Genomic DNA, 25293 nt, shown 5'->3' on the forward strand with positions numbered 1-25293 from the left:
AGCTCAGATAGTTTGCCCATATGCTGACCAGAGGAGAGATCAAATAGCCCAGGTTCCTGCTCAGGAAAGTATGGAGAGAAATGAGTAATTTCATGTTTTTGAGATTCAAGAGAGCCTTATTTTATTCATTCTGGTGGCTGGGTACAAGTTCAGGAGAAATTATGGGATAACTAGTGGCAGGTAGCTTGTCCTGTTCTAGTAGCCTTATGATCTGTTTTGAATAAAGACAGTTTAATCACAGCTTGGGGCTTCGGAGCTTTAGAAATGTGAGTGCACACTGGAAGATCCTATTTTTGCTGTAGGTGGCTTTAGTTAATTTCTATGGAAAGGCTATCTACTTATGTGTTTGATCAAACACAAAACAACAGTAATAAAGTTTGTGCAAGCTTTATTCTATTTCAGGATCTGATTTAGCAGAATGCTTTTATTTCTGTGCACCACTTTGGTGACACAAAGTTGGCAGAAATCTGGCTTGACTGAACAGTTAGGGTTGAAAGTTTGTTTTCCTTTTCCAGAGTAGCACAACACAACCAAAGACCATCAGTACATTGTGCCTCACTTCCTGTGTATATTTATTCCTTGATGCTCTTTGCATATTGGAGGTGAAAAAAGAGTGCTAACTTTAAGAAATGCTATTTTCTACTTGCAGATGATCATCTAAAAAGTATTCAGCATAACTTGGCAAATTATTTAGGAAGGCAGTTTAAGATGTTTGGCACGTAACATGTGGTGTGCCATCATGTGACATAGTAAAATAAAACAATAGATTGTAAATTGATTTATATTTCTGTTTTCAAGTTAAATTGCTTATTGAATTAAAATTAACAAAAATGCACAAGTATTTACTTTTTTTCTTCTGATGGCCTGAAAACGCTCCAAATGCATGATGAAATTCACTCTGGAGTACTTGAACAAGCGGAAGTTATCACTACACCATTGCCAGTTGTCTTTCAGAATTCGTGGAAGAAAGGGGAGGTCCCAGCGGGCCACGGGAAGACTAATATAGTACCTGTCTTATTAAAAAAATACACACACACAAGTGTGTATACATATATACACATATGCATGTATATGTATAATATATACACATACACATACATATATATACATCAACAAAATAAACTTAGAAGAAAGGGCGGCCAAGGAATTATGTCCAGTTCCCAACGTCAGTGCTTAGGAAGATAACAGAACAAAGAATTAAAAAACTTGATTTGAAAATACCTAGAGGATGTAAGGTGGTAAAGAGGGTCAATGTGCATTCAGCAAGAACAGATGTCAAAGCAGTCTAATATCTTCAGTGACAAGGTATTTGTCAATTGGTCCGAACTGTCGTTCCTGGTGTTTAGGCAGCATATTAGGGGGAAAAAAAAATCTAACTTAAAGAGTAAGCGCTGGAGCTAATACCCTGAAGGTTGTGGCCTCCCTTCCATTGTGAAACATAGACAGATATTTTGCGAAAGATGGATTCAGCTTTGCTTACCACTGGAGGATGAACAAAATAGCATTTACAATCTCTTCCAGAACTGAATTTCTCCAATCTCCTTAAGATTTCGTAACACAATTCCGGTTTTAGCTGCGCTTTAACATAATTGACAAAGGGTCCTTTTTGAATTTTTTCATTACTGTTTACAGGAAGAAGACCGGGCAATATTTTTTCTGCCGTTTCCTCTTGTGCAACTTAACTGACTTTTTTGCTCACATGCTTACATACACAGAACTATAGTCCAGGTAGATAACCTTGAGCGTTTCACCCGCAGAAGTGAGTTCGTGTTCAGTTATATAGTCATGTGATGGCCCACTGCTCACAGGCCAGGGTATTATTTTCAAATATCTCTTTAAATCAGCAGACCTCTGTGTCCTTATGGAGCCTGTTGGGTAACAGCGAGATGAGTGTGACTGTAAGAGCTCTGGCTATATGGATCAGATTACAGTATCATGTACTGGTTTAATCCATTTTTAACTGGATTAAAAAGGAAAACACCCCTCTGTTTGTACTATACATTTCATTTTGTCCAGCATTTGCACAGAAGGCCCTGTTATGTGAAACTGCTGTGTCACAGATTCCAGGCGGTGAGAATTTGCTTTTGCATCCTTTCTTCGTGCATCCTGCAAGAACATAAAAGCATGAGCTGTATCCATTGTGTGCAGCGAAAATGTAAAACCAAGTTTGACTTTAATTTTAACTGCTAAGAGTTGTCTCATTCCTCTTGTAAAATAATGAGTGGACACACCCCATTTGGCTTAAAGCAACAGATCTATATCCAGTTAATTTTGTGGATAAATATGGGTTTCTGTTATTGATGTTCCTTAATCCACACAAAGTGGTTATATTAATACTGAAACATTATTAATCAATAAGTAGCTCTTTAAAAATACATCACTAAGACTAGCCAATTACTTTTAAGTATATATCAAAGGCAACAGAGCAATTTGACTTACACTCATGGTGCATTACAGAGTTCCAAACATTTTAATTTATATATATTTTTTATATGTGTGTGTGTGTATGTGTCTATATATGTATGTATGTATGAAATCTGTAATGAAACTTACAAAGCAAATTTAAGTTTCTTATTCTGGCCTCAAAAATGTACAAAACTGATTATTTTTCTAACATAGGCTTCCATTCTGGAAAATAAGAAATATGCTTAAATTCATCTTGGTCTCCTGAATTAAAGCAAAAAGCTATGTGTTATCTAGTGCTATTCTTAAGATATTTTGCTCTGTAAGATCACAGAAGTGAGTTGTAAAGACAGATCATGTCATTGAAATGTATAGTTCTTTTTGTTTTTATAACACTGATAAATTCTATTGACTTTGAGCAGAATGCCTTTATTCTCCCCTCTACAGTAAAGCAAAATTTGACCAAAACTTGTAATTTATTTGCAAATTCTCAGAAATATGTTCTGTATTCAAAGAATATAGACTGTAATTTTGGAAAGGGTACAGTGTATTTTTTTATTCCTTATTGAAGATTTTAAGTACCAATTTGAAATATAGAACTTACTGTGACTTATGGAGTCACTACTGATGCTTCTGCTTCAGGAAAGGGATGCATTGTTTGAAGCAGAGTATTGCATTGTATTTTAAAATCAGAGGAGAAACTATATTTCCTTTTGCGATTATCATACTATTTTTCACATGAATTTCTTTATCTAAGTGGACTATTCCCCCTCTGGCTCATGTTCCCCCGACCATTATCCAACAGAAGCAATCTGCAGAGAATAGTGTGAGGTGTAACTGATTGTCATTCAGCGCAAGTGAAATCTTTAGGTGAACATTAGTCACTCTTTCAGACATGTTAGCTTGAAGTGGAAGCAGTCAATTATAGAGCAGAGGTTTTATGGCTACATTATTACCATCCCACTATTAGGTTTTCAGCAGTAGCATTCTGTTTGATCGATCTGTGCCAAGACATTGGTGGATAGTTTTGTTCTTCAAATGTCAAATATGTGGGCCTTTTGTACTTTATTTATTTACTGGTGCACTACTGTACTGCGGGTAGCTCTCCTTTCTACATCATTTTAGCTTTAACAGCTAATAGTGATTCATTTTATTTAAAGTTTTTGTATTGATTTCAGTAGCGTTCATAATCTCGCTCTTGCTCTTGAATTACAGAAGAGACTGTACTATTGCACTGGATTTACACTTATAGTAGAAGTACATGGTCTTGGAGAGTAAGAGTTGTCGCTGATGGTGAAATGCACATTCAGTACCTAGTGTGCGTGGTGGGATGCAACATATGATGAATTTGGAGATTGTTTTTTCCTCAATACTTGTGTGTGTGTGTGTGTGTGTGTTGGGTTTGTTTGGGGAGTTTGGGCTTTTTCTTTTTTCTTTTATCTCTTTTCTAGAGCTAGCAATAGTTTCAGAACAGCAATAGCTTCAAGATGCAGGTTTAGTTTACGTCACAAGGCTTTAATCCTGGTACCATTTTTTAAACTAAATATATACATTTGTAAGTGCATTCAAATGCAAAAATACTGCTGTTGACACTAGCCATTAGGTATCTCAACAAACTTTTTTTGGTTTCCACAGGGATGAGGGTGCATGTTAAATTTAGAGGGTAATACAGTTGGAAAAAAGGAACAAATATACATAGGGTACTGTTAATGCCCTGTCTCCAATGGGAGTGAGGAAAAAAAAAAAACAAAAACCCAAGCATTCAATACTGCTTCCAGTGCTCGCATATCTGATCATCTGCCTGTTCATGAGGGACACTGCATCTAAGTACCTTAAACCTTCTACCAGGATTTTCCCAACGTTTGTACTGAATTCCATCTTCAAGGAAAAGAGAGTGGAAGAAAGTGGGAAACTGAAGCTGAAGAAAGTTTTCTGCTCAGTTTGGTTGCTTACATCAAAATTTGCAGAGAGAAATTAGCCATACCAAGCATCTTGAGACAAGAGTCGTCCAGCGATCCTTCATGGCTTCAGTGAAAACTCATAATGCCAGGGCAGCTGTCATAAAGTGGAGAGGTGTATATGCAAGGAAGTTAAGGGAGCTGTAGTCTCCATGTTACCACATCCTGTAGTGATCCATCTGTTGTGTTATATGCCAGTGGAGTAACTGTAGTTACAGTGTCCAGTTAGTGTACACTGTACAATTGTTGTCTCAGCAGCACCGTATTGGCCAGATCCACCATGAACACATTCAGTACTACTGTTAATACTTACACTGGGGTGTTAGTGTTTCAGAAGTGTATCTGGGTGGCTTGTTACTTAATTTCACAACCATCTAAGTCAATACTGAACAAGTGTCCCAGCAGGATGGCAGTTGTGTTGTTGTCAGTCTCTTGCTTTCAATAAGCGGCAGTAACTCTTTTTACCTGAGCAGGAATGTTAATCTTAAAAAAAACAAAAAAAAAAAAACAAAAAAAAAACAAAAAACCAAACCTGATTTCAAGAATTATTATAGTTTCAACTACAGATTATACACTCTCACTTCACCACCTCTCCTTGCCCCTTCAGTGCCTCTTGTACAGCATTACTCATGCTGGATAACTATAACTCTCCACTCCAGAGCTGGCTGCAATTCAGTAGGGTGTATGTGTGTATATGAAGCAACTCTGAAAAAAAATGGCTAGTTAAATATAAGTGGTGTTGTAATTTAACTTAGTTTTATTTTAGTGCTTGAATATTGAAATAATTACTTTTAATGTGAGTACAGTGCTAGTTGTCTCTTGTATTTATTTTTACTCCTGTGTACGTATGCATTCACATATTTGTAAACTTGTACACTACGTAGAAGCTCATGTTTTCCATATGTATTTTAGAGTAAAAAAGGGAGCCAAGGATAGTGTAATCTGATGCCAAGTTCATGATAGCACTTAATAAACTGCTTAAGTTGCTTTAAATGGGTCTAAAGCACAGGCTGAATTAGGACATAAAACCTTGATCCAGAGTTTATTGAAGCAAATGGAAGTCAAAGAGCTGTGTTTAGTGGGCTTCAGGCCAGACACTGAATAACACAGCTAAGACATGGGGGCAGCCCATCCACAGTGGGGCATGAGGGCTGTGAAGTTAACAGTGAAGTTAAAATGGTTTGATTTCGTGCTTTCCTGTTTTAAGAGGGGAAATACATTATCATGTTCTGAAAAAAGAAGTGGAAAAATGATAGACGGTAAAGGTAAACTAGACTAGTTCAAGGAAAAGAATCAGTAGAGAACAGAGCAAAGAGCAGAACACTGAAGACAAAATATAAAAACCTGTGTGTCCCATGTATTGTGTGAAATAAATGGGAGTAAAAGGGATCTAGAGGAGACAGTAGGCAATGTTGTTTTCTAATCTATTAAATAACTTACTGATTTCAAATTAATAACCCCCAATTGCATGTACGTAAGTGATATACGCTATGAATACTGTCTTATCTTCATTTTGTACTGCTTTATCTTCTGCACACACAGTAGGACAGTGACCATCATTAACATTTCTAAGTCTGCAACTCAGTATCACTTAAGTTACTTATTTCTAAAGTAGCATGTTTCCCTTGTTCCATTAAGTGCATCTGCCTCAATGCACATTTCTCCTTGATTCTCAGCTTTTGAAGTCTCAGCAATGAGTCTTAAGATGGAGTGAGCAGCAACACAGTGAGTGCGGCTTACTGAGTTACCAGGGTTGCTGTTTTCACGTCATGGTGTGTTTATTTCTGTTCAGCAGGGTTGCATTGGGACCAACTGATATAGGAAAGAAGAGCAGCTGGTGATGGATTAATGGAATGAGACCCTTACTGTTTGGTGGATAGGCCAGATAATTGTCCCAAATAGTTGTTACTAGCAGTAGTGGAAGGGGGATAATTTGGTGCCTCTACAGCTGCGGCGACTCTTGCTGTTCTCTGACTCTATTGCTCTCTCTGCTGCCATGATGGCAACCTTTGTCCAACCCCTACTGCTGCTGCCACTATTACAGCGTCTGCCCCATCTCTGTTACTGCTGCTTTCACTATGATTTTTGTCTCATCTTTTACTTGTGCTAATGCATTTTTCTCATGACCATAGAGGCCTCTGTGTCTATCTGATAGGAATAGCAGAAGACTTTTTGAGAAGGTAGAGCTTTCTGGTTGTTACACTGGAGAGGACATCTTTTTCCCACTCCCTGCTTTTGACTGTTTCCTGATTTATCCTGTCAGTTGCTGTTTTCGAATTCAATTCACAATCACTTCTCCAGCCATCTGTCCTCCCTTGATATTCCTTCCAAAAGAGTAATACTGTAGAATAGGCAGGATAACTTTTCTGGTAAGGTTTTATGTACTTTGACTCCTTTTTTCAGGTTATAGCCATCAGGAGCAAGCTGCTGTCATAGATAAGCTAATATATACTCCTGCAGTAGACAGCCAGTGCGTATAAACCATCCCTACCTACCCTGGTATTGCTTGAGGCTGGAGTAAGTTATGCTTCAGCAACTCTTGAACTAACAGGTTTTGTCTGTCTGTAGTGATCTCCTGAGTACAACTAGTACAGTAGCTCTCAGTCAGTGGATATGTCAGTAATCTCCATTTTATTTCAAATCTGAGGATAAAACAGCCTAAGCTTAGATATATAGAAAGCATGACTTATGAGGAAAGAATGAACAGATTGGAAAGCAATAGCTTAAAAGAAGAGTGGAGTGATGGGGTCAATCTGCAAGAAGTTAAAAAGTCATTGCTAAGAGATAGTGAGTAGAGTTAGGGAAGAACTAGTGGGATTCCATTGTAGGAAATGATATTTAGATTAGATATCGTGAAAAACTGTTAATAGGATGCATGGGGAAACACTGGATAGCTATCTAGAGAGGCTGTGGGCTCTTCATTGGAGGTATTGAAGAGCAGATTAGATCATAGAATCATAGGATAGTTTAGGTGGGAAGAGACCCTCCCTAGGTCATCCAGTCCCATTCAAAACTGGGCCAGCTCCACCTATGCTGCAGTCTCTAAACTGCAGTCTAAACTATATCTTTTCAATTTGGCTACAATGATCGTATGGAAGACTTTATCAAAAGCCTTACTAAAGTCGAAGTATGTGACACTCTGCTCTCCCTCTGTCCACTCAACCAGTCATCTAATTGCAGAAGGCATTCAGCTTGATTTGGCCTTGGTAAATCCATGTTAACTGTTTTTCATCACCTTTTTGTCTTTCGTGTGCCTGGGCATGGCTTTAAGGACAGCTTACTCCATAACCATCCCTGCAACTGAGGTTAGGCTGACCCACCTGCCATTCCTATTTGCCCTTCTTGAAGATAGGTGTGATTTGCCGTATTTCCATCATCATGAAGCTCCCCTGATAGCCACAACATTACAAAAATGAGACCAGCCAGCTCCTCCTGCACTCTCACTTGCATCCCTTCTGGTCCCATGGACTTTTGCCTTCCAAGGAATCATCAGTCAGGATTTGTTTTGGCTACAGTTGGTCCTGTTTTGGGACAGGAGGATGGGTTATTTTATGAAGCCCCTTCTAGCCTTATGGTCCTAAGATCAAATATGAATATCAGCTTTATTATGCATGAGTTTTTTTCCTTTTAGAATTTTCTTCCTGCTCTCCTTCATCATCGGCTTTCTCTGCTTGAATCTAAATGCTAGTAGTTTCTTAGGGATTTGGGCAGACCAAAATTCCTGCCCCGCTGAGGAGCACAGAGAATTTCTCTGATTCCTGCACTGTGCATCTGTCTATCTGATGACCTAAATGGAGTTCTCAGCTAGACCTATCAGGAAGAGCTTTTGTATCTCCTAAAATGAGTTACTGTGGGTCAGAGTCCCCTCTATTTAAGAATTTTTGAAAATTCTACCAGTTATTTTTTATTTATATGCCATTTGCTGAGCTCTTACTTGTATTTTGTCCATAAACAAATTTCACGTGATGCCCAAATCTGGACTTAGGGATCTATATTTTGGTTCAAAGTGTTGGAGTTGTACCTATTTGCCTGTACATTTACAGTGTAAGTGTCTGCTTTCTCAGACCTTTTTCTGTTGTAGCAGACATTCAAACCTTCAACCTCTTTCCCCTTGGTACACCTACTACTCTTTCTTTTGATGTTGAGAAATAAATGCATTTTTGAATGTGTGAAGGCAAAATAATTGCTTTATTCACAAGACAATTCTTGGCCTGCAGTTAGAACACTGAAAAAATGTGTTAGAAATTTTCAAAATATTAGACTTGAAAACAGGCCCTGTATTAACATTTTATAGCAAGTATGGCTGAGACTGAAACTGGGCAGGATGCAAAAAAGTAGTGATCAGGAACTTAATATTTTGTATAATCACAAAAACGTATAGTTTATTAAAATGATTTGTCCAATAATTCCTATTACTAATTTAAATTCAGTTATAAAGTGTTTTCTGAAAAAGGTTTGGATGTTGTTCTTCAGCCCTTGTGAAAGTTCATTTCCTTTCAGTATCTCTCCTCTTTATATCAGACTTGCTTTCTGATTGTGTTTAGCTCAGATATCTTTAAGATCAGTCTTAAGTACTTGACAAAAACATTTGAATTATTTCTCGTACAAAGTAAAAAATGTGTAAGTCATTTTCTTATGAAAGGAGACATGAAACAAAATAGTATTGAAATAGTTTATGTACATATACATGAACGTATATGAAGGTGTCTGTATGTGCATGCAAATGAGAGATATAGGTCACCTTAAAATAAAAACATAGTGTGCCCTTAGAGCATGTGGCTGTAGAGGAACTCCTCTGATTTTGGTGCACCAATGTAAATGAAAGCAAAATCTCACTGTGATTTTTAACTTCAACAGCAGGAAGCTAGTGTGGTTAGAAAAATATATATTTATTTGAGGCCAAAAATCTTTCCTCAGATGATATCTGTGGTTATTTCAGTTTTCCAGGACATAGCTAAGAGCATATCTGGCCCCTTTTTTCAGTAATTGGCATTACTTCAGGAGTAAAGCAGTTGTTAGTGAGCAGAGAGAAGACTCTGGAATTTCCTGCAGTCCTGCTGTGTAGATTCAAATGCTAAGTTTAAATAATGGATGAACCTAAGATTATTATAATTGATCACTGTATGATTTATATGGAGTAATTATAACTAGGTTGAGAAAGAATGTTCGAAAGCCAGTTTCCTGGTATCTGGAGCCATTAACTAACAGTAGGCTGCCAAAACAAAAATTAGGTGGGAACGTAGCCACAGAGTTCAGAATGTCTGTCCTCCGTCTGATTTATATCTACCCTCATGATGACAGTATCAACAGTATGTTCTCCCTAAGAACGGTAAGAGCTGTTTGAACTGTTTTGCTTATCTTTCTAACAGAACTTTGCATTATTTTAAGCTTAGTCAAGCATAATAACTGGAAAACCGCAAAAATCTAATGTATAACAAAATGAAAAGGTGCAAGAGGTTGAGAAGGTTAATTAAAAGTGTAATGATCACACTTACTGAGACAGTCCAATTAATCACTTTTTTCCGGTGGTCATGTGATGCCGAAACCATTGCTACAGGTAACTGATTTTTGGTGCCAGCATACATAGTCTGTATAGTTTACTACAAAGGGAAATTTAACTTCTGGCTTTTTTAAAGCCACTTTTATTTATTTGGATATATTTTTAAATTTTTCATATTTTTAAATAGTAGCTAATGTTTAGCCCTGTGTCCTCACATAATCCCTTCTGCAGCTACCCTCCCTCTGAACAGTGTGGGCGCATTGCCCCCTTGATACTTGTAGTCTTACCGCCCAGGGGTTTACAGCTTAATGGGGTTGTAGGTAGAGAAGAAATAAAGCACTAAAATACATCGTTATGTAACGTAATCTCTCTGAAACAGTGTATATGACAAACAAGGGGAATTCTCAAGTGTCAACAAGCACATTTAAAGGTAATTTTTATCATGTCAACTGGAAAAAAGCAAAAAGAACCTTGAAGGATCAATTACAAGGGTCATAACCTTGTATTATCTGATTTGCTATAATATTCACACAAGCTTTATTGGAATGGAACATAAATTTGAAAAATAGTGAGATTAGAAAGGTTTGCAGTGCTGGAGCGAAGAGCTAGAAGCTTTCTCTTGGTTTATTTTGCTGGGGCAGCACTTTAGAGTGAGCCCATTATAAGCAAGAGAACAGTAGTTATGTTAACATGGTAATTAATCAAGTCTGAGGAAAAGAGGAAACAAGTTGTGAATTCAATTCTGCAGTAATAAAAAGAAATGCTGAAAGTTACCCTGTAAATTGGCATGACTTTGGTAAACAGTCCCTCACTGTGTCTTGAGAACTTGCCTGCAGTAAATCACTTCTCATGGCAACTGTGTAGGTTTGAGTATTTTCACAGGTTTATTCTGTATTTCTATGCGTGCAAGTTCATTCTTAATTCTGTTGACTTAGTATTTAGCTAATAATACAATACTGAACAGTGTAACTGGGGAGCATATGCAGTAACACAGATCCACTTTGAATATTTCAGGGGAAATTAATTAGAACTCAGCTGAAACCGTGGTGATAGCCTTCCACATCACAAAACCAGTCTCTGATGCAGTACAGAGCGTGAATTGTATATGGAATGACTGGAGATCTCTCCTCCAGAAGAATATGTATATGCCAGTTAGGCATAATTCATCCCGAATACCAGTGCAGTAGAGATTAAAAGAACCTTTGCACCCTAAAACCCTTTAGGGTAGAATTGAAATCATTGGTGCAGTAATGTGAGAAACAGTGACTGGATTAGTTAGCAGCAGTTTGAAATTTCTTTGTTTAGCAGCTTCTGATTTTATTTGTACATTTCTGCCTCCTGTGTGAGATACCTTGGACAGAAGTAGAAGCAGCATTAAAGAACCAAATTCTTGTAACTTGTATTATTGAAAATTCAGAATACCTTTAGTGAATACAATGGATTGAACTGTGCTGGTATGAATATAGTGCAAAAGTGCAGTCTTCAGTTACACATAGAAAATTAGGGACCCTGGCATAAGCTCTCGTTATATTTGTAGCAGATCAGCATATTTGTGTGAGTGAAGATAGAATGAAATAAGCTGCAGTCCACAAAGTTGTTAATGCTAGAGAGAAGAGTTTCCTCTCCATCTCCGCTGTTACAGAACAAAACTTTAGATCAGTTCATAGTAGGGTTACAAAACTTTCCTCTTACATAACCCATAAGTCAGACTAGATGTTCCTCAGCCAACTTAAAGCAGTCATTTCTGAATTTTCTTCTCACCCTTTCCTCTTGCCTCCCCCAGGAAGACTGAAAGTACCAAAGGAAATCCTGTGACATCTGCTCTCCCCTTTTTCATCAGTGCAGATCCAGCTGTAGGACTTTGCTCTTACAGTCTTTATCTGCAGTGTCTATTAAATGCACCAGCAAATGATCAGCTTTAATGGTAGCAGGATCTAGCTCTGAATGGAGACAAGAGTCCTGCTAAGCGTTAGAGCCCAGATCCAGTGGTGAACTTGAACACTGCAAGGCACAACACATAGGGCATGTGGCTCTCTTAGTAGAATTACACGTCTAGGAATAGACCAAAAGATTTATTTAGACACCTAAAAATTAGGAACCCCTTCCCCTGGGTGGTATCTAAAATCTGTAGTAAAATACTGAGAGTCTTTATAAAATGCTGATCCACTCCCTCCCCCCCCAAATAAACAAACAAGAACCCACCAAACCCCTATGTGACCAATGTCTAGGCAGACAGTAGGAATACTAAACCTGAGATTTGTTGGAAGTCTGTGGTCCTGAGAAGCCAAATTCAGAGTCTCAGGCAGGAGCATTTGTTCTCTCAGCATTCAGTGTATGCTCCTGGGAGTACAGACCTGCTGGGAAGAACTGAGCAGGACTCTTCTTTTAAAGGGCACCTAGCTGAAGAGATCGTGGTGCTTTATTCATTAAGTTAGTGATCAGCACACTCTCTCAGGAAGTGGGAGGCCTGTGTTCTGTGCACCTCTCTGCAGGTTTCCCAAGGCCTAGGAGAGTGCCCTTTGGAGTAGGAAGTAAGCTGATCTGGAGGAAACGCTAAGAGCTATGGTACAGAAGCGATGATATTGTTTATGGGATTAGAAGAGAGTGCAAGTGGGATCATGTCTCTGTAGACTTAAAATTAAGGCAGTAGTCTTCCTGCTTTCCAGTCATTTTCTTATAAGAGAAATAACTCTCTTTTCTGACAAAGGCCAGAACCCAGCATTCTGCCTACCCAGGAGAGCTCTCATCTTGGGCTGAAGCATCATGCTCTCTCTTGTGGTTTTCTGCTTGGGTGATATCACAGTTGAGTGATGAACACTTCCAGATCATGTCTGTTGATTCACACTAAGCATTGTAAAGGTTTTGATCTCTATATGGCTTGGACAGAAGATTGCCTTTATCCACTCAACTCAGAGCAGAATCTGTGAGTGTATTCAGAGAAGAACTTTAGGCACTTGTAGTCCCTAAAGTTCCTGCAAAGACTTGCATAGCCAGCACTGGGAAGGACTGACCAGAAATTTTAAATGCTACAGCTTTGTACTCAGGTACCTAAAGTATCAGTTTAGGCATTTCTGTTTTGTCCAAGAAAATAGGAGTTTATTTGTAACCATTTAGGTGCAGATGACAATCTTTCCCATATTCTCCTTATTTTTTTTTTTTTATTTGCCCTTGTCACAAAGCACAAGTACTCCGGTGAAGCCCACAGCTGCACTTCTATTCAAGTAGGATCAAGGTGTTCCTTACTCTGGTCAGCCTTTGGTTCCTACTTGCAGTATTCTGCACCTGCGTTGGAGTAGGCGCATACCCATGCGGTCATCTCTATCGCTTTGCAATTTTACCTTCCATCACATTAACATTTACTGCTCTTTTTACAGCAGTCTCTGCACTAAATACCCTAGAAAGCCTACTAATGCTAACTACTTCCAAATAGTAATTGTAATTTTAATGGCAACCTCAATAAATTGTTTTTATGTAAATTGCAGTTTAATATGAATCTTATAGAACAAGTCACTCCTGCCACCTATTAGGTGCATGATTAAGAAGCTCCTGAGATCCTCTGAAAATCCCTTCTAGTGAACCATGGGGTTAACGGGAGTTGTAGAAAGAGCCAGAAGGCTTAGTAGGTGCAGAAATGAAATGGAAATCCAAGAAAGATGAAAGTGAAGAGACTATGAAAGAGTGAAGCACAGGGAAGATCATGCAGGGCAGAGGGAGCCCTGTTAAAACTTTAGAAACATCTCTGGATAAAAGAATGAAGTGTCTGGCTGGCTCCTTTCTGCTGTTTTCCCAAGGCTGAACAGGAGCTTGAGTCCAGAACTGCTACAGCGGTAAAAATTGTGAGCCAGGGTGGGGAATTGTACTACAATATAGGACCTGGTTTTTCTTGAGTAAAATTGGTCTAAAATCATCTCACCTTGCACTTAAGTGTTATATGCACAGTAGAGGAGCTGGGAGCTGGTGATCCATATGGAGGTAAGTTAGTATCAGTCAGCTGATTGTTGTTGTCCTGGAGTTTCTGCGCGTGTTATAGAGCAAACTGCCCGGTAGAAGGAAGTTTTGGGGAATCCTCACTTTGTAGTTGATGGGAGCTGCTGCTTTCCCACAGAGACAGCAGCTCCTGGCTACTGCTGAGTTCCTAAAAATTATGTGATGGCTCTGCCTTGCACCACAGCAGGCTAGTGCCCATGGCGGCAGAGCAGCTTGCAGCTGCTGGTCACTTCTGATGATCGGCTGTGTCCCAGTTTTTGCACAAGCTGCTCTCCTGGGCCCGCAGCGGCAAGTGGGAACCAGTGCCTCATACAAAGGGACAAGATCTCACTTGTCAACTGACTGGAAATAACTTACCTCAGAGTCTGCAGTAATTTGGCAGGAACTGAGAGCTGCATGGTTTGGCTGAGAATTGCAAAGTGAGTCCAAGGCAAAGCAGACTTAGGAGAGAAAAACACTGGATGGGGTGATGGGCAGGAATCTTTACTTGTGCCAGGCTGCTGGGTCTGACTGCCCCCACTCTATACCCAAGTGCCCCAAGAGAGGAGGGAACAGAAGAAAGATCTCGTTACACAGACCTTTTCAGAGGGATGCTGGCAGAAAAAGTAGCTCTGGATTAGCTCCATTTGCTCTTAATGTAGTGAGTACCTAGCAAGAGCCAAACTTCTGCCTATCTTAATAATTTAAGGTTTGCAAAAGAGGAGTGGGGTGAAATTTTGACATCATGTATTACTGCTGTGTAAGTAATCCCCAAAAGCATTCTCAGTGTTCCTAGCTATACTTGCCACAGGACTTTGGAATAGTTACATTGTACTTTTGTAATAAAAACTGAAGCATAAAGTGTGTTCTGGTTTGTAAATTTTACATTTAAACATGATTTCGAAGCTTAAGAGAAGCTAACTTAATGAGAAGGATTTGTTTAGACAGTCATTTAATTCAAATGCAGTTGATGCAGATCTTATATGCGCCGTATGCTATTTTTGGTTTTAAAAGGTAGAAATACTTTGTGTAATGCGGTGATAAGCATGCCAGAGTCAATTGCTGGAGACATATGTATCAAAATAGAAAAGGCAAGTGGCAAATAGCTTAATTAAGCAAGTTACAGCCATAAGTACTTTAAAAAACAAAACAAAACAAAAAACAAAAAACCCAGTCTCAGTTCAGAGGTGACACGTAGAGGGATGTGAGCCTTGGGTAGATATCAGTTGTACAAAGGATATGAATGAATGGAAGCATCAAGGTGGTTTTACGAACAATTTGCACCTAATGTAATTTTCCTTCAAGATAACTTTCTTTGCTGTTTATGTTTTCATTGATTTTTGCCTTTTGCTGTATTTTTTAGAAAGATTCATTATCTATCACTTTTGATTTTTAAGGTATTCATATTCACAGTGCTTTTTTATTTCTGTAGCAGCATTTACTATATTTTGGACCCTTGATGGAAAACATGGAAAACATGAATCTGAGCAAAGAGCTGTAGAGCCTGCTTTATTGATTCTTGATTATTTGTGAAGAGTGTTGTATAATGTATCATACAGTAAGTTGATGTCTGTTTGTGTTGGCATGCCCTCTTTAGAGCTCCTCCACGAAATATTTTTTTAAGGAGCAGAATTCAGCAGTTGTCTTCTATGCACAAAATTACCATGTAATTACTGTGTAATCATATAGTAATTAGTACGTACTATTCATATATTACAGAATTACATGCCCTGCAGAATACATAGTAATTATATTTGTACTTAACATATAATTCTCTATACTGTGTTACAGAGTTCATAGTTAAGATTATAGTTACGTGTTAATGTAATGCAACATTCTATGTAAGTGTTACAACTGTATGAGAGTGATGTATTTTGGATACGCTTTTTCTTATGGATCTGGTGCTGTGGTAAACCAATATAAGAAATGCTTGGCTGTGGTAATTTATAGTCAGCTGTTGCATCTTTTCAGTTTTGTAGTTTATGATGATAAGCAAACAGTTGCAGTTTATTGTGCAGGAAACTGATATTAGGAAAGACTTAAGAGTATGAGTGTTAAATACACACATGCTAAATATACAAGCCCACTGAATGTAGTTATGGCGTATTGCTAGAGTGAAAAACAAATCTAATGCATGTTACTTATGCTTTGGGTCATTTCTGGAGATATGTGAGATAGTAGCAGGTGTCATATCTGTATAATGCTAATAGTGTGCTAGCGTCCAGGTCCAGCCTTGGGCACTGAGTGTCCAAGCAACTGCAGTACCTCTGGGCACTGTGCTGGCCAAGCCACATCACCTTTCTCTGCCTTGAAAAAGGGAAAAAGTTGACGTCCTGATCTAGAAATGTGAGGCAAAGTGGTAGAAGAATGGAGAGGAGGGACGCTGAGTTATAGAAGGGCCTTGGACTGAGTTTTTGGAAAAAGGTGGAAGATTTAGATTAAAAGCTTTTCTTAGGAATAAGTTAGAGCTGTAGATCTTGTTTGAAATGTTTTTCCTCTGGCTTGCCCTTCTAGGAGGTTGCTGCAGGGTTTTAAATATTTGCGAAAGATGTTTCGTTCAGCTTGCGAATTCTGTAGCAATAGGAAGTTACTGTGTTTTCTTGGATCTGTGACATTGCCATTCCCAATATCCACAACAGCATTAAGATTATTTTTGATTGAATTTTGCACTCCTAACAGGAGTTGTTTTTGTTTTCAAGCAAATGTTGTTTATTGAATATCTGGGTAACGTATTATAAAACGAAATCTGTAATTATAGTCCTAGCTTTTATGTGGATATTTTTCCTGTCACTTGTAGTGTGTCACCTCTGTCTGTGTGTGTGTGTGTGTAAAAGAGAGAAATACTCCTTGTTTTCATATATTTCTTTAACAGTGACTTGTTAATTCTATGCCAGCTTCTTCAAAGCTTGTAAACCTCATGAAACTTCTAGGGTTCAGGTGATATCTGTAGACTTACAAGAGTATCTTGAACAAAGCATGGATTTTACAGGCCTTTTGGGTGGCATTAGCTCACAATTGTGGGGCTGCACCTGCTTACCTTTCCAGCTGTGTGGGCTGCTTTGTACCTCAAAAGCTGTAGTAATAGGCATATGGCTTTTATATTCTGCAGAGTACACAAATTAAATTTAAATGTTATGCTACTAGATGAAGACTCAGGATATCATTTTTACTGTGTAAGGAAAAATTAAGAAATCACGAAGTAACTGGTTTACAAAACCAGTTAGGAACTCGTCTTTTCATTGTGTGCTTGAGCAATCAGCCAAGTGTATCCCTTCCAACTTAACAGTGATTTTGACAGCTTTCTAGCAGGGCCAAGTCTTGCACAATATTCACCCTGCATGTCTTCTGCAAAGACAATAAAGTACAACCTGCTTAGTGTAATCAGCGTTCCTTTGCCAGCATTGTGATCTTAACGCATGCTTGTGCTCTTGCTCGCTTGTTAAACCCTTACCCAAAGAAACATAAGCACTGGTCACAGTTTCTGGCGCTGGAGGTTTTCGGTGTAACAAATATATACTCAGGATCTCATGAACAGTGAAATAAGCACAAGCATCAAAGCACAGTATAAATGTGACACGTTTCTTACTGCTGTTGTGTTGTTTTTTCTAGTGGAGCCAGTACTTTCAAAGGGGAACAATTGCTTGGATGCAGCAAAAGCTTGTAACCTAAATGATACCTGCAAGAGGTTCAGATCTGCTTACATAACCCCCTGCACCAGCAGCACGTCTAATGAAATCTGTAACAAGCGGAAGTGTCATAAGGCCCTCCGGCTATTTTTTGACAAAGTTCCCCCAAAGCACAGCTACGGGATGCTCTTCTGCTCCTGTCGAGACGTAGCCTGTACAGAAAGGAGACGGCAGACTATTGTTCCTGTGTGTTCATATGAGGACAGGGAGAAACCAAACTGCCTGAATTTACAAGAGTCCTGCAAGAAGAATTACATCTGCAGGTAAGATAGCACATGGCAGGGGAATGACTAATGAGGTACCAGAAAGAACCTTTTGGTACTGCTGGAATTGCCAGGACCTGAGGGTCAGAGTATCCACTAGGGAGTAGGACAAGTTAGGGAAGAAAGCAAAGGCCTTTGACATCCTTAACAGAATAACAAAAGCCTGCATCTGGCTGTAGTGTGTGCTTTCTCCAAAACTGTCCACAGCTACTCACTCACTATGGAAGAATCTTTAAACTCCCAGGAAAGATACCAAAACAGAAATCCATTTCTTACAGATTTTTATTGGAAACCTTTTCCTATGTATCTCCATGAAATGATATCTCAGAATGTCGGGGCGGGTTTCTTCATGGAAAGGAAAGGAGTCCACATCTGTGGACCAGCTTCTGCTGTCGTAAGAGCTGTTTTAGGCTTGGGGTTGTTTTATTTCCCCTCCCCTGTCAAAAGTGCTAGGCTGATATAACTGGAGGGTCATTGATTCAGTGAGCTAATTCCCAGTCTTTTTCCTCCTCTGTGTATTCCGGAGGAGATAGGCTGCATAGAGCACAGCTTTCCAGAACAAACTGGGTCCTTTGCTTTTAACAAGTTCCCTACGAGTTGTCATACCATGCTTATTCAGTGGCATGCAGAACCCTCTCTGCCCTTAGGAAATGCTTTATTCCTACTTAACATGGTGTATGTTTATATAAGAATGCTCTTGCGCTAATGTCATATTAATGAAGTTGTACCCAAGAATCTTGCTCGTTTCTAATGTGTAAATTCATTGTGGATTATCACATTCTGTGAATTAGCAACGCAGGAAATAAAAACTATTTTCATATGTCAAGGATAGTTAAATGAGTTACGTTTGTACGTAGCTTGATAAGCAGTTACATACACATGCCTTGTAAAATATTTAGAGGTTTGAACATGAGGTCTCCTCTCCTGATCTTAGACTTTTAGCCATAGCCATTTGGATGTGCCTGTGTTGTTCACAGGTGGAAGGAGAGCAGCTCTACCTGCTGTGGTTTAGGGGAAGTCAGGAGCCAGTTTCATGCCGACACAAACTAGTGCAGCCTTAAATCAGTGGAGGGTTTTCATTCGAGCCCAGTGAGTTGCATTCAGCACCTTTACGGATAATGCTTTCACAGCTTATATAAGCTTATGTTCAGCTGGGTCTCAGAACGACAAGTTTTCCATTTCCATGTTGTGTCATTAGTCTTTTTGCTTGTATATGTTGTCTTCCCTATATGCATGGCCTAATAAGAAGCAGAACGACAGCATCTTTACCGTGTATTCTGCAAAACTGTCAAAGTGTTGCAGTGCCAATCAAATGGGGAAGAGGATTTTATAGGGAAAGTTCTTCCTAACATTCAGGAAGTACAGTGGTGTCAGGAATTCTTTAGTTAAATTAATGCCATTGCTTCTCTTTTGATTATATTTCCTTTTGGTCAGCTTTGATCTAACGTTACCTCACCAGCTAATTTTTTAATGTCATTTTATTTAATTAGACTTTATGAGTCTTGCACTGATGTTGTGTTTTTTCCCTTCCAAAGCTGCAGAGGCAAGCTTGGTAAAATGCCTGTTCCTGGTGCCCAAAGTTGCAACAGAACAGGCACTGGGGCAAAAATGGATTTCTTTATAGGTTCTTGCTATCGTTTCTTTTGTTCAAAATGCCATCTTAAATAGTTTGGACTCTGTCATGGCTTGGTGAGAGAGAGGCAAAGATATGATGTCCCTCTCGGTCAGGGAGAGGGACAGTAGTGGTACAATGGAAAAGGTGGGCAAACGCTTGTTGGAACAGGATTAGAGTGCAGCACATCTGTTCTACACCTGGAGATAAAATAAATGTAATGTGTGGTGAAGAGTCTTCTTATGTAGACGTTCATACCTCCTAGGTTGTCTAAACAGCTAGTGTATTTAGTACCTCTGTCTCTGCTGTCGTGGAGAGGAGAAATCAGCACCAGAGATACTCCAACCTATGCGCTCACAGGGAGTCAGCTGTGATTTGTTCCCCTTGGTCTACAGGAGAACAGGGACTTGAGGAGGGGAGGAAGGAAAGGGAGGAGGAGTATTAGCACTGATAAATGTCAGGCTGCATAGTAATTCCAGATATGTTTAGAATGATGAAAAGGAGTAGCCACTAGGCATATAATTCTGACTCTGATAACTCCAATTTCATTTTGAAATCAGAAAGAATATCTAAATGAGTGAATAATTTGGGAATATGTTCTGACTACTGTGAAATGCAGTCATTTAGAAATTATTATTTGCTTGCCTATTACTTCCGTTACAGCTTTTTCATAATGCTAGTTATGGGGTCAAGGGGGACAAAATCTAAAGGGTCTCTGAAAGCACTCTCGCATGAACGCTGCCTACTCAGAAAGCAAGGTTCAAATCTGCCCATACTCATGTATAAAATATCCCATAGGCCTATGCAAATATGTATTTAAACATTCAGTTTTGGATGCTCTTTAAAAGCTTTGCCCTGGATGCACACATCACTGAATCTCTTTTTGAAACAGAGTTTAGAACAGGGAAGCAATTCAGCCAAACTGCAGGTACCACCAACTCATTGCTGAGACGGTAGGACACTTTGCTGACTTGTTTTTCTTTTTATTCATTCATTCAGCTGTTATATAACATAAACTCTTGATCGGGGGAAAAAGGGACCAGAAATGTCAAGAAATGCAGATAAGTTCTGACTTATATAAACAGTCCTAATTTTCAAACTTCCTCAGAATACTGAATGGTTCATTTTTGTTATCATTTTTCTGCTGCCTCTCCTTGTATCTCAATCTGTACCCAGTGGAACCTCTCCGGTATGCCTGTCAATGCCACCTGAAAAAAAAAAAAAAGCCAAAAAGAAGCAGTTAGACTTTTTTCTTATTATAAATACAAAATTTCTAAGGAAAGTCAGCGTACTGTCAAAAACTTTCACAAACTATGTCATCTTGGAATAGGTCAAATGTCTGAGGAACATCCTATTCTGATTGCTTCAGCCACCACTTAAACTTCACAAAGTTAACTGATGTGTTTTAAAAACACTGTTCTGCTCTAAATGCAGGACAATGTGCTTCAGTTTTTCCAGTGTCACATTTGAGAGTATTGCAGAAAAGATAAAATGGATGCATAATATATTAAAATAACTTTTTTGCCATGTGATGTCTGAAGGACAATAATGAAATAGCCTGTTAGGTTGCAGTGGAGGGGTCATTACGTTGAAAACGCAGTAAAGATAGTTTTGCTACTATGTATTTGGAGAACCAAATTTTTTATAAATTATTTCTGTTGGCACGTTCTTACAAACACTTTTAGATACTGCTGTCAACAGTATCTGGTCACCTATGCTATCAAGTCTTAATTTTGTTGCCACCACCCATTGAATTCTGTCTGAAAGATACCTGCATCTACAGGTATAAGAAAGTCGTGTGCAGATATGCAAACATTTCCATCAGTATGTAGAAGAATTCATGAACAGTAAAAGCTAGAACATGAGCTCAGCTGCTTGCTGTATTTTCTGAAAATGTGAGAAACTTGCTAAGAAATTAATTTTCCTTCTTTATATTCTGTTGGACATTTTTAGTGATAATCTGCCATGGAAAGGGAACCACTATCTCTGTGCCTTTTGATAAGACACAGAGGTTTTCTGTAAGGCATGTGCAAATCTGCAAGTGCTTTATACCAGTTCCTGTTTATAAAAGTGGCTTTTCTGTGTAAGACTTTTGGATTGTTCCTGTAATACATACCATTATTGATTGCAAACCGTACACCCTCATGGATAAGATTTCGGAGGAGCGGGCAGTTCAGTATTGTAGGCAAGTTTGTGATGAGACTTTTTAAATATGCTTTTGGCCTGCTCTAGAAGAGGGGGAGCCCAGCATTTCATGTTAGGAGGGAGCAGTCTTCAATTACAGTGTTAATAAGTAGCAGGGAGGAGTGCACCAAAGGGGGGGTGTGTGGGTGGGTGGGTGGGTGGGTGGGTGGTTGGAGGGTGGGGGAAAGGAGGAGAAATACGCCTTTTGCCTGAAGTTTTCTATTCCTTAGACTTCTCTTTCATTTTTCTCACTTCTTCCCTTGCTTTCCTCACATGCCTCTCCTCTTGCTTAGTATCCTTTCAGCTCCTCTTTCTACATCTCCCAGTCACTATCTAACTTTTACTGCCTCTCTGCCACATTTGAATTCGCTCTATTACAGCCACTTACAGTCTCTCCTCACCTGCTCTTCTGCGTGCTGTTCTTTTCCTCCCGTAATATCCTGCCACAGTCCAGTGATCATCTGTAATTCAGAAGATGAGAGGGAAAACAGGTGCTGCCTCCCTCTCTGGGCCTCGTATCGTACATGGGTTACAGTTCTGTTGGCAGGCTACCAAGCTTGACTGCTCAGTCTCAAGCTGGATCTAGTTTAAGGTGTTAAAAGGATGTTCACCGGATATTTTCATGAAGGATACAGTAGCATTGTACAGGTCGGTAGAACAGAGCTGGAGTTGCATCCTTGAAGGGTATTTGTATCAGTTTGGCACTCAAAGCTGTCTGGCAACTCCTTCAGATGATTGTTTTCCTGTGGGTATGCAAAACCAGGACAACAACATAGCTTTTGTAATGCTGTTAAGGACATGGAAACAAGGACGTTCTTGATTTCTAGAGACACGCAGGCTGTGCCTACATTGTATCACAGGATATTGAGTCAAGGAGTGGGCGAAAAACCTCATGTGCTACCTGACTCACCCTGCACTAGAGGTAGGAAGCTGGCGGTGTAACAGGGTTAGCCTGAGCTCAGGCCACCTACAAAGCCTCTCTGCCCCTCACTGCACACGACATCAGGGCTTTGTGAGGAAGGACCTGTGGCTGCACAATACCAAGTCGGAGAGGAAGAGCGGCATACGATGGCAAATCTAGCTTCTGGCCCATATACTGCAGCATGCCAACAATCTCATCTCATCTCTGTGAGCATAGCCTTAGTTTGGAGAAGCACAGTTTATATGTGTGTATATATATATATATATATATATGTATGTATGTATGTATAACTAGAGGTACCATATTTATTTAGGAAAAACAAGTATGTGAATTCATTTTAATGAATTAATAGTGAGGAATGATCACAGTTCAGAAAATTTAGTTAAAATGAGATCTGGATGGAGATGGGACAGAATCTGGTGCGCTTTGCAGGGGAAGCATCATAGTGTAATAGAGTATGTGCGTGGGGAATTGCTAGCCTGGAAAAAAGATGAATGCAATCTCTGCAAAATAAGCAAAAACTTTTCAATTCAAGGCAAAATAAAGATGGAAAATGCTGCAATATCAGATATTATTTTCTTCCCTTCTAGTCCCTTACATGATTCATTACCATGATGCTTTTCATTAGCAGACTGAAATAGATGTAGTATTATATTTTGCCCCCCCCCACCCCCCTCGCCTCCAAGTAAACAAAGGTCATTTTAAATTTCTTTCCTCTGAATAAAACTGAGACTGAATCAAGCAGTCCCTCCTTAAAGCATATCCATAAATCCCTCTGAAATCTAAAAATCAGAACACCCAGCAACACAAGACAGCTTTGTCCCCGTTACTGTATAGATAGATCTCATTCTGTGGTGCCAAGGTCTGTTTGGCCAGTACTCATTTCTACTCTCTGTGTTCTGCTTAAGAGAATCTTGAAGATTAAAAGCTTGCTTCTTCTTAAAGAAGCAGAGAAGCAAGCAAGGATATAGTAATTAGAAAAGTGGCTCAGCTTTGTTCCTGCACCAGACTTTCACATCGCTTTGTGCTTTAACAGTCAAGAGACCCTCACACATGCCCGCTTTATGCTTTAAGGAGCGGTAAGTAGACAGTATCTTTACACTGAGGTCCTTTGTCAGGCAAGCCTGAAACTTTCAAAGCAGCATCCCTTTCAGTCAGCTAGAGCCTTGGCTCATTCCTGAAACCCAGTAACCAAGAGAAAGCTCTTTCGTGCCCTTCTGTCTACAAGATAGAAGTTGTGCCTTAGCATTGTCAGAGCTATTTGGTTCAGGCATCTTATGTTTTGCATGGTATAGCTTTCGCAGTCTTTCTGATGTTGCTGAAGTCCTGCTGTCCCTTTCTGATTATTGTTAAGAACTAACTGTAGCACTGAATATTCATTATTACCTGTCTACAGAGTTACAAAGTAGAAAGAGGGAGTAAAATATCTATGATCTATGAGTGTGAACATACAGCAATCATAACATAGACTGGGACACAAATGATTAAACTTTTATGGGTGATATTTAGACATCCTACGTTCCACGTCAGCCCCTTGATGCCCAAAATGATTCAGTGGGCTAAGTACACACGGCCACTAGAAAACGTTAGCTCTGGGAACTTGAGGGGATTTAGAACATCGAAATATGGTCCATCATCTGTTTATGTATCATTCTGTCTGAAAAAGCTTGTTTTTTTATTCAAAGTGGGAAAGGAAGACTGCCTGCATAGTACAATAAATATGAAGACTACAGATTAGAAACACCACCCAGGGAGGAAAGTTACAGCAGTTTGGCTCATTTTGTTTTGTTCCTCTATCATTGGGGGGAATATTAAATTACGTATGTTGCAGAAGCAGTTTCATCCTGTTTAGTCAAAATTTCGAAAACCATGAAGGTTAAATTTGAACCTGAACTTTTTAGTAGAGCTTCTAAACTTTCAACTTCTCATGTTCTTAGGATTCAGCAAACGCTTAATTGCTTTGCTGGATGGGGTTCCAGTAAGAGTAGTACTACCACCACTTTGTTAAATTGTTAATAGAAGTTTGTGAAAGCAGAAATTTAGCATCTACATGTTTGCACGAATAGTTTCCACTCATTAATCTGTTCAATCCAGTGAAGAGAAGGTTTGATGCCTTTTCATTCCATCTGGTAGTCACATTTGGCTAACTTGTTGCTTCTGGGGCAAAGAAATAGTATTTTCTTTAACAAATCAAAATATTTTCTCATTTACCTCAAACCACGTATATACTACAGGCAAGAAGCTGCTGTGTATTTAATGTGAGTAACAGAGCTATTATATCAAGTCCATACCCACTGTACTTCCTCTGACATCAGTGACTTCAGTGGATTTATTCCAGAGATGAATTCAGCTATTCCTGTTCTATGTAGGTAAATCTTCAGGCAGTGCTAATTAAAAGAATGTCAGCGGATTTTACCATTCCATTATGTTGGACTTTGTAAAGGTTATTTATATCACTCTACATCAGGCCCCAGTGAGAGAATATTTCTGGTGGCAGTTCATCTATTAAAATAGCTACAAGAAAATGTAAACACAGGAACTAAAAATAGTACCTTGTTTCTCAATAGAACAAGTGACACCTACACGTATATTTTTGAATTTTAGTATTTTAATGTTTATTGAATAGAAATTGCATTGCTTTCGTTATATTTTACGCACTACCATGTTACTAATGGAGTAACTAACTGTTAAATGGAAGCCAGATTTAAAGGTACCCATATCTGCAAAGACTTCTTGGCACGGAAGGTAGTTGTTTCCTATGCTTTGATTATCTGCTGACTTTAAAATAAGCGACACAAA

General features: G+C 39.1%; 1 protein-coding gene across 1 annotated transcript in view; it reads left to right on the top strand.

The window, feature by feature from the left end:
* Positions 1-25293, top strand: part of GFRA1 (GDNF family receptor alpha 1) — a 143817-nt gene that overhangs the window by 72371 nt on the left and 46153 nt on the right. Inside the window, 1 exon segment of the mRNA XM_009668622.2 lies at positions 17437-17776. Within this exon segment, the coding sequence (XP_009666917.2) occupies positions 17437-17776 (340 nt within the window).

This window comes from Struthio camelus, chromosome 7 (assembly GCF_040807025.1).
Source record: "Struthio camelus isolate bStrCam1 chromosome 7, bStrCam1.hap1, whole genome shotgun sequence".
Classification (NCBI taxonomy): domain Eukaryota; kingdom Metazoa; phylum Chordata; class Aves; order Struthioniformes; family Struthionidae; genus Struthio; species Struthio camelus.